Here is a 14,500-nt window from a genome sequence, read left to right on the forward strand (position 1 = left end):
TGTGCACTTCTTACTTTCACAGGTATGAAAATAGGGTCTGACGCTCAATGACACACTCAATGCTCTCACAGCCGATGACGAATCGGCTCTCACTAAAATAAACACAGAATCTATGGACTGCTCAGTGTTTATAGAGCAGACACAATAACCTGGTAAAAGATGTAAGGCAGAAAATGTATGGAAGAACTCTGCATATGCATATTTGTTTTATGCAAATAAATAATATGCTTAAGTTCAAGAAGACGTCCTGCATTCAAAATATTACTTAAGTAAAAGTATTATCAGCAAAATGTTCTTATGAATTAATAGTACAAGTAAACATTAAGCAGGACGTCCCCTTTAGGAGTTATATATTCTATGATCGGAATATTATTACTGATTCATTAACATGAACGCCATATTTTTACGTTGTAGTTGACCAAGGTGGAGCTAATTCGATTTATTTTACTTATTTAGAGAAGAAACAGCAGGATGACGAAAACTTTCTTGAGCATGATCAGCAGATTTTTGAACTGTTTTAGAGTTGTTAATAAGTAAAGAACTGTGTAAAAATTATATGCTTTCAGCAAAATAACTAAAATATGAGCAGATGAGGTTGATGGGAATGTCAGTAGTTTGTATTTAGTCATAAATGAAAGTTTTGGGGAAATTAAAGGTGTGACCTGATAATGACGGTAGAGGCCAGATCAGGGGATCGTCAAAGTTTATTTTAAATGTTTCTTATGGGTAACATGAGTGCTTGCACCAAACCAGCAATCCATAGAGTTATTGTCGAAACATTTCACTTAAAATCACAAATGTCGATTTCATGGTGGCGCTATAGTAAAATTCAGGGGCTCACCAAAGTCTGTAAGATTCATCCTCTGGGGACCATGAATATTGTACAACATCTCATAGTTGTTCAGACAATTTAATCTATTTTGGAAATTAACTGATTACACATTGTTCTCTGCGTGGTAATGCAAAACAAAGTGAGAGGCCAGAGTTCTAAAGGCGGGGAATTATAACTATACTCTGAGCCATTTGTCAATGTCCACTGCACTTGCTTATTGTCTCTCTCTCTCTCTCTCTCTCTCACACACACACACACACACATATAAAAGTCTACATTAAGCAAATCCCTGGTCCCTAACCAAATATTGGTCATCAATCTGAAAATTACTGCCAGAGAGCAACTTTTATCCCCAGTAATGCCAGATCTCCAAATGCTGAAGCTTTCCACAATCTCATCCATTATTGCCCTCTTTAACCCTCCCATCTGCCGATGCACAGTATATATATATGAATCATACGTGTGCTAAACGTGAACATGATCTGAGAGATTGAAACACTGTTGGCAGCTGTTTGCGCCATGTGAACGTGCTTTAATGAAGCACCTGAATATTCACAGATGTTAGCATCTGTTGCAAGTGCCCTGGTTTGGAGGTTTAATTTTAGAGCAGCCAGATGGTGGACAAGAGGATTACTGCACTAAGCCTTTGTCATCTGCTGTTACACACTGACTGTTTATAAGCAAATACAAGGTGGACCTCGCCGGTCCCTCATAGTCTGGTCAGAGCTGCCGAGAGTGTGGATGACCTAAAACTTGATTGCTACCAATAGAACCAACCCGTAAAATCGGGTGGACTATACCATTGTTGGATAAGTCCATTCTTTCCAACATTAGCATAATACGAATGCCAGCAATCAAGTAGACAATATGTTCAACCAGGATCAATGCAATTTTATAAATATTTGTTATCATTCCAATGTAAATGATCAAGTTGCATTCCAAGAAGATAGACGGACTTTAAAAATGACATTTAATAATTGATTTAAGAAGAAATTATAAGAACCAAAACTCCAAGAGTGCAAATATGTATTTCACCTAAAGATGACGACAGATATGCATCTCATCATTTGTGTTGTTTTTACTATTTAGATAACAGGTGTTTTTGGTGACCTGTCACCAAGCAAAGCTGCAACTAAAAACACATTACCAATGACTTTGTTCTATTCAGGTGTCCCAGCAAGAAGTGACAGTGAGGCAGCATGCACAATAACAGGACCCTGAAACCGAAGCAGCTAAATAGAATTCAGCAACCATTAATTGTAGTAGTAGTAGGGCTCTTTCGACTGTCAAAATGTCTTCTGTGAAAAAGGCATAGAACAGGAACCCTGTCTGCTAAATCTCTGCTGGTTTTTATTATCATTTTTCAAAATAGCAACTTCGGCCAAAACAAACTTTTAACGTATTTATTGAGTGATTCAATTAATAAAATTACTTCATATTTTCTCAGAAATATATGAACTAGTTCCCACTGATTTAACACATCAACTAAAGGGCAATAACAACATATACTGGAGCAGGAGCAGTCAGTGATGATCTGGACCGGTCTATGGTTGATGTGTGTGGCATGTCTGCTGCGTGTACCAGATATTCTTGAACTTTTATTCATATTGGAAACAGAAACCATAAAGTTGAAATAAATACAAAACATAAAGAATACAAACGATATGTGAGGCAGGCATAATGACGCTGACAGATTGAACCCCTCTGTAACCCACAGGATAAAGCAGATATTCCACCATCAAGGTAAGAGCTCTCAGTATGTTATCAATGTCTTCTTTGCACCAGAGAGTGCAGTCCTCTTCTTCACACTCTTGTTAAAAATACGTGATTGCTTTGCAAGTTAGACGAGACTTGTCACTAAGAATTAACACCTGGCGTATGCTGCTCTTAATAGAATATGATTTAGTTTGGCTCTGTGAGGGTAAGATTGAAGCTAAAGCCAAAATGCTGCCGTTTACTTCCTTTTGCCACCACCACCAGACATAATCATCACCAGTCTCATGAAGATGTTCAGTGTGTCCATGTAAATCCCCATACACCTGTGTGATAGAGAAGAATATGAGACCCGCATCTTTGTGCAAGTACATAACTAACAGTATTCTGTTAAAAAAAACTGCATTTAAAGTGAAATTGAACATTTTCTGGAGGGACTTACGCGTTAATGGGGTCATATTTCTGTACGCCATAGAGTGGGTGTGTCTCTGCCCTCTTGACAACCTTCTGTGTGTCATAGAGGAGGAACATGCTGAACAGGACTAGGCCTCCATAGATGGCAATTGAGTACAGGCCTGCTCCGAACGCTGACGTGGGCGGCAGGAACATTGATCCTGAAGAAGACAAGAAGATTTGCTGTGAGACTAACAAGTACAGATTAAAAATGATACAGACCTAAATAATTCATGAGCTGATTGTCTCATTTTAATATGCATGTATGTGGTTACTATAAAAACCAATGAGATGTTTATCTGCCTGGCACAGCACTTAATAATTAACACACATGTATATGAACTGTAAGCCCCAAAACTAGGAATCAGTACTGAGATGGGGTTATGAGGTTAAAACTGCAATATACTGACCAATAGAGGAAGCGAAGACCACTCCGAAGCCAACAGCCAATGGCCCGCCCATATTGAGGAACTTCTCACTTGGGGCACACATGGCCACAGTGGACAGACCTCCCACAATTCCTGCTGTGTACCAGGCGGCCCTCATCATCAGAGGTCCTCCGAGGAGAGTGAGGGGAGCGATGACAGCACCCATCACACCTTATCGATAAATAAAGCAAGAAGACATCTCAACACCACATTCAAAACATACAACAAAAAACAGATCTGCGCCACAAGTCTAAATGTAGTGGTTGAGCTGAGGCTCTGAGCCTTTACATGACTTCCCTCTAGTGTCCAATTAAGGCAACTACATAAGCAAAATACAAGGCCAAAGTGAGACATCATAACAGAATAATCATTCCCCACTGGACATTGTCTTACAAACCTGCATGGAACATCCAAGCGAGGTGTTTGGGCATCGGGCTCTGCTCATACGAAATGGACCTAACCAGCATGCCGGCACCAATCATAGCCGCAAACGTTGCTCCAATAGCCTGGGATAGGACAAACAACAGGCATTCATATTAATAACCTGTACATACACCTAAACATGTTGAAAAATAAAGAGATTACTAAACCAGCTCAATGGTGCATTAGCCTTCATTATTAAAATAAATGTTGCTAAGCAGTGAGGATCTATGTCGACTTGAGTTACATAGCTTACCAGCCAGGAGCCTCCCACCATCAGACCCATCAGTGCCGGGGTTCTGCTCACTGCTACAGCCGACAAAGCCGTCAGTCCAATACTGCCTGCAAAGTACATGTAGGTGGAGTGGATCCTGTCCTTCACATACTGAGGCCAGATCCTGCACAGAGAGCGGAGAGCCAGGTGAATATGGAGCTCTTGGAAGGGGAACGAACACTTCCTACTGACCTGTGTTTCAAAACTAAATCAAGCTGCCGGAAACAAAAAGCTGTTACTCACACTGATTTCTCAATGGCACCGATTTCATTGGACATGCCGAGTCCATAGTAGCAGAGAGCTCCAAGGCCAACTGCTGCACCTCCAGCCAGAAACATTCTTCCCATGCTGTCAACTGTGGGACACAACAATATTTGTTTTTAAATTTAGCGTATTGGCTATTTAGCCAGCCATTAAAGAAAGCTTGAGACTATGCGAGTATATTGTATGTTGGCACAACCTTGACCTTTTCAAGAGAGTGGATATTATAAAACTCCAGTCATGTAACAGTACAGTCTATGTAACAGCATGTAATAGTACATTTAACTAGTATATGTAATAGTGATTACTTCTGATAGCGGTATTCGTTGCTGGCTCAAAAGCTGCTTCTTTGAGCTGCTCTTTGGTCCCACGGCGGAAACCAAATCTGGCCTTAGTAGAATAACCCTAGTGAAAGAAAAACACATGTTACACAAAACCGAAACTGTAGATTAAGTGACTTGGATTTTTACACCCAGTAACATAAAAACAACCAGGGAGTGGTATGGGTACACGACTTATTGAACTTCATTTCAGCCATCTGCTGCAGAGTTTAAAATACGTGACCCCTTAATTACAGGGCAGTTGTTAAGCCTTTCTGTCAGACCACTGACTTGCTGCCAACATCTCCGATTTTGTAATGACATTACCGTGCCATTCATTCTGAATATCAGGCGGCAGTTTCTGACCCTGCAGGTCCCTCTGAGGCTAATAACTTTTGCTCCTACCCACGGCCTTGGTAGAGGCAATTAGTCAAATCCGAGGCATCAGACGTGCTTCAAACTAACGTTTACATACACATTTAGTCTGTTTCTCTCCTACACAGACATTGTTTACTGTCTTTATCCATTCTTCTTGTGGTAAGAGAGCTTAGAGAAGTGTTGGAAACCTATGAATGCCATCCTGTTGGTGGTGACTTTACAGTACCTGCTGGGGCCTGAGCAGCGGTGGACAGGCCTTCAGGGTGGGTGCTCTCTGTGTCAGCACAGGACGCAGCCCAGAGAGAGGAAGACTCCTCAGGCACATCAGCCTCGCCACCAACATGGTCACAATATATTATCCTGTCTGAAATATAAAGAGAGCTTCAGGTAACGTTACAGTAAATGACAGACAGTCGTTTGACATAATTATGTAATTATGATTACAGTCACAAAGCCGGTAAGACAACAGCGTTAAAGTAATGTAGTAATAACAGCTAAGGACATTATCTTTCATATCATAACATTCAACGTTAGTTAAGTAAGCTAGCTAACGTCAGCTAACATCACATAGCTAGCTGCTAAACGTTTGAGACTCTTTTCGTTAAAGTCTTTGTTAACTTCCGGTATTACAGTGTTTCGTCTGGCCAAATAGATTAACTGTTATCACGAGCAAATTATTTTCTGATGTATGATGTCTAACTTCAAGACATTTAGATGTAAAGTAACGATAATGTTACATACCGAGAGAGAGAAACGGTCGTCGTTCACCTTTCCAGAAACTACTGCGCGATTTTCTGACGCAATTGTTTTGCAACCTTCGTGACGATTCTCCCATTAGGCGCGTCATCATTAAGCGACAGGTTTGTAGGGAATTGGAGTTCTTAATCGGGCTGCATTTTATAATCGTATAATATAATTACTGTAATCATTGGTTGAAGAAGTATTCAGATCCAAGAAGCAAATAACCATATCAAAATGTAAAAAAGCCAGGTGTTATGAACAAATGGTACTTTAAGACTCAAAAATAAGGGTACTCAGAATGCGCAAATAACCCCTCTGTGTTATTATTTCACTATACACTATCATTATTTTATTATAAATCATGCAGTAATGTGTTAGGAGTGCTCAATCAGACGTAATTTAAACTACTTTACATATAAGTACAAATACATACAAAAACACAATTAATATGATGTTATATATTCAAAACCAGCAAAAAAAGCAACAAATGACAGCTGCCAAATACATGTAGTGGAGTAAAAAGTACGCTATGTTTCCTCTTGAAGTGTAGTAATCACAGGTATAGTAGAGTAAATTACTTGTTTTTTTATTTGATGTAACACGAATCACGATATAGTCAGAAAAGCGTTTTGGAATGATTTCCACATGCTGTCAATGTAGAAATCGAGACGCACCTCGTCCACTAGGTGGAGCGCTTGCCTCTTCGTTGGTTGTGACTACATCATAAATTACAAAAAACATAAAATAGACCAAATGACAGCAGCACATAATAACAGTATTATGCCTTTACCATTGCTTATCGTGTGTTCTATGTGTATAAAGTTTGTTTGTTATTCATTATCACTGACTTATGCCCTGTGAGGGGTGGTGGCGGTGCGCCTCCTGCATGAAACTCCGCTCCTTTACACCAAACTTTCCCCATGTGATGCACTGAGTCGCAACTGTTAGACCTACTTGTCATTCGGTTCAGCAGCCCGACCGGCAGCCTCCTCAAACATGAGTCCATCTGATCCACAGGTTTTACTTCCTAAAACTAGTCGAGCTGCTTCTTCTTTCGAATCGGATAGTTTTTTGTCACACGAGTGAAGTCTTGTTGGGAAGTAATGGCTTTAATTTCTATCCGGAGTCGCTCTTTGAGGAAAGGCTGATCAACCGAAGCGGGAAGCCTTCAGACACCGCAGCTCATCATGATGGTGGGTATGGAGAGTGGACTTTGAGAGGCTACTTTGTAAAAGTATGAACTAATAATGTCACATGTTAGGCTCTAACATCACCCTAAAAACAACATTGAGTACAATAAAATCACCATACAATTGTTGTGAATCTCTGACATAAAATATGAAGTGGCTTTTCTTTTCAAGTGTCTTCCTATTAAGAAAGCATGACTTCAGTTTTGATGGTTTGTCCCTTTGACCTTTAAATGCAGCGCATGGTCTCACACTGTTGCATGAAAGAAGTCAGGGTTTTCCGATCTTTCACCCGGTTTATGAATTTGTAGTGACATGTTGCTGCAGGGCTAAAGCACTGCTGTGCATTTCAACATATTCTATCAACAAGTGTGACTCTCTACACTCTTTAACGACCTCAACTAAACCCGTTGCTTGCATACTCCGCTCTACTTTTTCAGGATTTCTTAGGCAACATTCCTTATATAGGCTACTAGTATGATCATCTCCAACAAAGATCTGTCCAAAACCTCTTTTTGATGGTGCATGATATAACTCTCACTAAAAAACCGACCTGTATGTCAGTATAACTGACTAATAACACAGTCTACCTTGTTTTCCTTTGATATGTGGTCATGATAAACATTCTACAATAAAAACACTGCAGATAGAAAATAATCCACTATCACAGTATAGGCTTGTATTGTGTTCTATATCGTGATTGTAAATTTAGCTTTTTCTGGAGAGTAAATTAAGAAACATCTCAGATGGGAATGTCTGTGTTTGGCTAATTAAATACCTTAAGTAACAATGCATCCCATTTTTTGTAGTCTGTTGTTTTTGTATTTCGAGACACACATCCTATAATTATCACGCCTACTGTATTTAAGAGAGGATCTAAAATAATCCCTTTACCTGTTGTTAAGGGATTGGAATGGAATCACACTGACAACATCTCAGACATAGTGGGTTTGGCTGGGTGGTGTTTAATTTTTCTTCACATAGATTTACATTAAATAAGAGGCAGCTATTAAAAGCATTTGTAGCAAGATGATAAATGGTGCAGTGGCGGTTTTGTTATGAGTAGATGATCAAAAGTGTCATATGCCTCAGTGGTTTGTGAATATTCAACAATGTCAGCTCGTGTGTTTTCTTTTTTTCACTTTCCACAGCAGATGCAATACGCTGAGATAATTGGTGTACATCTAATTTACCATATAAATGACAAAACCTCAAACCACTTATTTTGTTGATGTGGCTTTCTTTGGTTTATTTAAAATCATGGAGAAAACTAAAACTGCTTTAATACATATTGTAGAACTCTAAAGGTATGTCAAATTAACTTTTGTTTCACTGAAAGAACAGTTAATTGTTCACTAATGTCTTATTCATTAGGTGAAATCATTTTTGGTGTTTGTCTTAATCTGTTCAGGTACAGTAGAAAATAAACTGCAGAACAAACGTGCTGTGCTATAACGGTATATTTACTCAGATCTTCTTGTGGTTTACTTACAAACTGTGACTGTAACTGCAATGTTAAATGACTAATGAACACTAAAGGACTGAATCGTTTCCTGTGGTGCAACCGACTATCTGACATGTACCATGGGACTTGTAACATCAGGGGGTTACTCACTGACCCCGTGACGTGTGAGTGACCTGGCAAGTTTATGTTCTGCGATCTCAGCCCAAAGGAGGTTTCAAGTCACCCCTGTGTAAAGAGACCTTTGTGGTTGTGGCATGCAGCAGTGTGGTGCAAGACAGAGCTGATTTTTTCCTCCCGGAGAAAACGTGTCTCAGTACACAAGCTGTTCACCTTTTCATTACACGCCGTTCCACGTCAACAGTGCTCTATTGGAGCTGAAAACGTCCCATTCCCTCTCAGAGAATTTCGCAGGCAGTGTCCAACCATTCCCTGTGTTGAGATTTCAGTCATTTGGACTGGCTTCTGTGCACAAAATTGGCCCGGGACAGAGGTTGCAACAGGATGTGAGAACTGGACCTCCAGACGTGTTGGAACTCAAAAGACATTCGGGCTCATCAGAATTCAGAAAATGATGCTCGTGTATCAGGCTTCCTCCACAGTGCTGCTTGTTTCGTGTGTCAAACATGCGACTATTGCTGTAGTCATTGAGTGAAAAGGCTGGTCTGTTGGCTTTTGGCTCTGCTGATTAATAGCTGCAGTTTCACTAATGTGTCGGCCCAGAGGCTAAACCTGCAATCGTTTAACACTGATCCATAAGAAATCACAGACACACTCAGGAGTCTGTGCGTAGCACCTGACGGATCCAATAAACAAATGCTTTCACAGACCCAGATGTTTGATTCAGGATTTTAAAAGACTGACTGTACAGTGCACCCTCTGTGTGCTTACTTATAAGATTCTAAATTCCTAACATGGCATTTTGGTGGGCACACATCAAACTGACACACTGCCAAATTCCTCAGGGTGGAGACGATCTCATTTATTCTTGCCGTGCTATTGACCCTTTCTCTGGCAGACGAGGTAAGGCAGGATTATGCTAAAATCCAAAGATTAGTCAGGGATCTGAGCCAAGCTGCCATTATCTTAAAATATCATCTGTCAGGGATGTGCAAGACATCCCCAAATACACATAGGCACCATTAAATCCACTCTTATCTTCATTTGAATTCCCCGCTGTCGGCCATCTACAGAGTATCACAAGTACTGAACGGCCTGCAGGCTCAGAGTGCTGCAATTTATGTCTCCATGACAAGCAGGCTTTCCCCTTCAATTTCAGCACTCTGCAGTTATACCTCTCAGCGTTTGGACATGTGTCCCCCTTCAGTCTCAAATCAGAAGCACAAAGACACATTATTGGGAAACAGCAAGCCATTAGCCCGTCACCAGATGGTCTACTGTACTATGTCACTGAGGGCCTCTGTTGAAAAGATCTCCCAGTGTTGACATGGAGCAGCAGCTGGTAGTTTGGACCACACTGGTACTATCAGTGGGCGGTTGGATAATCACTCTAACCTAGACAAGTTTTTTTTAAGCAAGCAGCTTTGCAGTTGTGGAATTACAGTTTAATTACAAAATTGTGCTTGATTGCAGTCTCTGGCTCATATTTCATTTGTGCTCTTGCAATTGTTTCTTTGTTTCTAAGACTGACTCATAAATACAGCTTCATTATGTGCACCAGTCTTCTGTCTTGCAGCGTGGGTGGGCATGTTCCTGAAATGCACTGGTGCACTTAAAGATAACAAGGACTTCCTTGTAAGAACTGGCTTAGATTCCAGCCTTAAACACTCAGCTATTTTCTATTCTTACCCTCCTGAGATATGATATTTTTGTCTCTGAGTAAATGCCTCCATCGTTGGTTTTGCATTACACCGTACAGTGATGCTGTGTAGGAATAAAAAATAGAAAAGGGCATGAGAAGGAGAAGTGCTCTCTGTAACCACTACTCTGACTCGGCATCACAGTGCAGTTTTACATATGCAGCAATATACTGTCAACTTCCCATTTTCCACGAGTGGTTAAAACAAATACCTTGATGTGTTTCGACAAAATGAATTGAGACTAAAGTAGGTATACTCACCGCCGTGCTCAAATGTGCAAAATGTGTAACTGACAGGTTGATGTTCATTTCATTTACAGGATGAAACATCGCCTACAACGGGGAATACAAATAACTGGAAGGCTCTTTAAGAAGGCGACTGGAGACTTGCAAGATTGGCAGAACCCATTAAGAAGCAGTCTGTAAAAGCATATCCAGGCACAGCTACATCCAAGAATGAGGATCAAATACACAATATCCATCGTCTTTTTTGTGGCACTTGTTATCATTGAGAAGGAAAACAACATTATCTCAAGGTAAGTCCATTTCAGTGATCAATGGAGTGCGTTAGTGATTCCCAGCAGGTTTGTGTGCGTTTGTCTCTTCCCAGCTTGAAGGAAAAAAGAAAAAACAAAAAAACAAAACTTTTGCAACACAAAGTTGCTGCAAATGTCGAGTTAAATAACACAGCTATGACTTCTTTCAGTAAAAGATAATACAACTTTCTGATTCCTCTCGCACTTTCAGGGTGTCAGATAAGCTCACCTTAAAGCAGACCCCCCAGACCCATCTGCAGCCGAGTGGTTTATCCCACATACTGCTGAAGCACAATGGTTCCTTTACCTCACTCGGCAAGAGGAACTCTGCCTTCACGCTGATGAAGCGGCGCCTGGAGGACTACAGCCAGCACCAGGAGGTGGTGACGACCGGCAGGAAGCACATCCTCCTGTTAGCCACCACCAGGACGGGCTCCTCGTTTGTGGGCGAGTTTTTCAACCAGCAGGGCGACAACATGTTTTACCTGTTTGAGCCGCTGTGGCACGTGGAGAAGATGTTGACGCTGGAGACCGGCGGCACCAACGCCACAGCGGCAGTTAAGGCCTACCGCGATGTGCTCCAGCAGCTCTTACTGTGTGACTTCTCCCTGCTGGAGAGCTTCATTGACCCCCTCCCTGTGGACCACATCACCCCCGCTCTATTCCGCAGAGAGTCCAGCAGCTCTCTATGCGAGGAGTCGGTCTGCAGCCCCTTCATCAAGGGGGTCTTTGAGCGTTATCACTGCAGGACTAGACACTGTGGTCCCCTGAACTTCACCATGGCGTCTGAGTCCTGCCTCCAAAAGGAGCACAGGGCCATCAAGTCAGTGAGAGTGCGCCAGCTGGAGAACCTCCGTCCTCTGGCTGAGGACCCGCGCCTTGACGTGAAGTTCATTCAGCTGGTTCGGGATCCTCGGGCTGTGCTTGCCTCGCGCATGGTGGCCTTTGCAGCCAAATACAAGAACTGGAAGCAGTGGTCCATGGATGGGGATGTGCCAATTGATGATGGCGAAGTGAGAAAGCTGAAAGGGAACTGCGACAACATCAGGATGTCGGCTGAGATCGGCCTCAGACAGCCACCGTGGTTGCGCAGGCGTTACATGCTGGTGCGGTACGAGGACATCGCTCGGTTCCCCATGAGGAAGGCGACGGAGATGTACAGGTTTACCGGAATCCCGTTCACTCCACAAGTGAAATCCTGGATCCTGAAGAACACACAGGCCTCCAAGGAGGCCAGCGGTGTTTACTCCACACAGAAAAACTCCTCAGAACAAGTAGAGAAATGGAGGTTCACTTTACCATTTAAAGTAGCCCAGGTTGTACAGAAAGTTTGTGGACCAACACTGAAGCTTTTTGGGTATAAATTTGTAAGCAGTGAAGAAATGCTAACAGATAAGTCTATTAGTTTGATTGAGGACAAAGTGTTCAACTTTTCATAGACTTTCACGGACATGAATTCTGAACCCAGATGCAGGAAAACTCTGAAGTTACATATATATTAGAGTAATTTATCCTGATACAGAGAGCCATATATTTTCTGTGTGCTATTTAAAGGTTTGTAATATTTAAAATAGTTTGATGAAGAAAATGGTTGAGCAGAAAGTTAATATACAGCTTTGTAATATTGTAGCAAGGGTGTATATAGAGACTTTACATTTGGTAAAATAGGACGCTATCTTTGTTTTTGCACTCCAGACTATTTTCTCTGTCCAAACTGTATCGTTGGCTTGTTCTTAGCAAATATAGGAAAGTCCTGCGGGAGATACAGTAGCTGTTTTAAACCCGTCCAGGAACCCTCATTAGTTATTTTTTTTCAGCAACTTGAGTCAGCGACATAGGCTGCTTTTACACCAAAGAAACTTGAAACGAAATGTTAATGCATAGCCAAAAAATAAAAATAGCTTTGTATAGCAATGCTTATGGCAGGATGAGGAAACACCAATGTTTTGTTATTTCTAAGCATGAGACTTAGAAGTAATGTCCCATGTTAATTTATTTATTTCTTCTTTGCTAAGAGTCATAATGACTCCAGCTCTGAATGTGCACAGGTTCGTTTGCCCTCCGTAGGTGCTTTTCTTGCACACATATACTGTAGTTTGCTGTACATGCATGTTTGTAATTGGCCAAAAGTTTTTTGAAGTGGTCCTCGCGATCAGAAGAACCCATTCTGTAAAAACAGATGTTTACACTGCCACTGTATGCAAACATTCCAACTGCAGCTGGTTTGCAGTATTGTGTGAGGTTTGTCGGCAGGTCTGTCTGTTGACACAAGTCTCTTGGCTGGTGATAAAAAGAGGTCCTGATACTCTGCCCTGACAGTTCTTTTTGCAACTTGTTTGTAACAATAAATTCTTTTACATTAACTGTAAAACATCTCACTTTTGGCATGAAAATACTGCATTCGTAACTGTGGCAAAACTGTTATTTTAGTTAACTTTGTCTGAGTTTCACATTCAACTGACATGAGCACAACTTCCCCATTTCGTCATATTTTTCAGTTATCGCTTATTAATGATCAAAGAGCACGGAAGTAGATGTGGCAGAGCTATGCAAAAGATAACCGTGTGGTTTAAAATACAAGGACAGCCTGTCGATACAGTAAACAGCTCACCTGCAATAAACACTACCTTTGTAAAGCTTCCAATTGAGTATCAGTGTTAGTGGGGGTCTGCTTTTAACTACAGCTTGTCGTTGCCAGTGTATTTATACCAGACGTAGGAACAGTGGGCACAAGAAGACTCACCAACACTGAAAGATTCATAGATTATTTGTGTAGGTGTAGAGAGATGGGGTTTCTGAAGCTATTCCACCATCTGACAAGCACTTCAGTATACTGGCACATTCAGCTCTTCCTGTTATTTGCTCCACTAACAGTACGACTTTATGTGCATACAAGAGTTTGTTGAGCTGTTTGTGCAAAAAACAAACAAAAAAAGAAACATTCACAATTCATTTCATACTTTTAGCTGTGAAAGACCACTTACTGAAGCCTCTTACATTTCTGTTGCAATGGTAAATTGACGCATCTTTGGCTTTTTACTCCGGTTCTATCTAAATCAAATGTTGAAGATTTCTGCACACCAACTTTGTCTCTTAGGAGCCAAGAAGGAAGGATACTGGAGGCAGCTGCCTTGACTCACAGTGTGTTTACCGCTGTGGCTATTTAAATCTCCAAACCTAGTAATTACCAACTTTACATACAACGTGGTCCAAGTCATTTTAGTCCACCTGACCCCGCCCGCTTACAGAAAAAGCAGGGAGGCAGTCATTTACAGTCTTTCGGTCTCAGTCATTTTCTTTTACATGAAAAAGTGACTTTGTGGTTCAAACATTTGTTAACTCACTCATCTTAGCTGTCACACATGGCAAAGCCACATCAGAGCACTTAAAGTACATTCATTCATATCAACAGTTCATTATCTGGTTAGTTTGGGCTGGTTGTTCTATTTTAATAAAAAGTGTTCCCAGGTCTACAGCTGCTTCTAAAGAGTCTAAACCTAATGAGAAGAGGTTCAGCATTCATAAACTCTTATATTAAAGTGGCTTTATGTGGGACTTGTGGAGGGTGGAGTAACTGTATGGTTGAAGCAAATATAGAACCACTTTCCACGAAGTTAAACCCTTCTCACCCCCCCCCGCAGTAAAATGAGGGCATTTAGGTAACCCCACCCTCGTG

The 14,500-nt window shown here is 41.2% G+C and overlaps 2 protein-coding genes across 3 annotated transcripts; one reads left to right on the forward strand and one right to left on the reverse strand.

The window, feature by feature from the left end:
* Positions 1-1,706: 1,706 nt before the first annotated feature.
* Positions 1,707-5,889, reverse strand: ghitm (growth hormone inducible transmembrane protein). Its single transcript, XM_031843550.1, has 9 exons — positions 5,821-5,889; positions 5,306-5,443; positions 4,690-4,786; positions 4,364-4,475; positions 4,103-4,244; positions 3,824-3,932; positions 3,409-3,597; positions 2,988-3,159; positions 1,707-2,871 (listed from the first exon to the last, which is right to left on the reverse strand). The coding sequence occupies exons 2-9, from the start codon at positions 5,420-5,422 to the stop codon at positions 2,787-2,789; spliced, it is 1,023 nt and encodes a 340-aa protein (XP_031699410.1). The 5' UTR covers positions 5,423-5,443; positions 5,821-5,889; the 3' UTR covers positions 1,707-2,786.
* Positions 5,890-6,775: 886 nt separating this feature from the next.
* chst3b (carbohydrate (chondroitin 6) sulfotransferase 3b) lies at positions 6,776-14,093 on the forward strand. 2 transcript variants are annotated; one of them, XM_031842551.1, is made up of 3 exons: positions 6,776-7,013; positions 10,609-10,824; positions 11,036-14,093. In XM_031842551.1, the coding sequence occupies exons 2-3, from the start codon at positions 10,745-10,747 to the stop codon at positions 12,261-12,263; spliced, it is 1,308 nt and encodes a 435-aa protein (XP_031698411.1). In that variant the 5' UTR covers positions 6,776-7,013; positions 10,609-10,744; the 3' UTR covers positions 12,264-14,093. The 2 variants fall into 2 exon arrangements, with proteins under 2 accessions (XP_031698411.1, XP_031698417.1); XM_031842557.1 differs by lacking the exon at positions 6,776-7,013 and adding an exon at positions 10,450-10,535.
* Positions 14,094-14,500: the final 407 nt, after the last annotated feature.

This window comes from Anarrhichthys ocellatus, unplaced genomic scaffold (assembly GCF_004355925.1).
Source record: "Anarrhichthys ocellatus isolate YVR2014 unplaced genomic scaffold, GSC_Weel_1.0 scaffold4, whole genome shotgun sequence".
Classification (NCBI taxonomy): Eukaryota; Metazoa; Chordata; class Actinopteri; order Perciformes; family Anarhichadidae; genus Anarrhichthys; species Anarrhichthys ocellatus.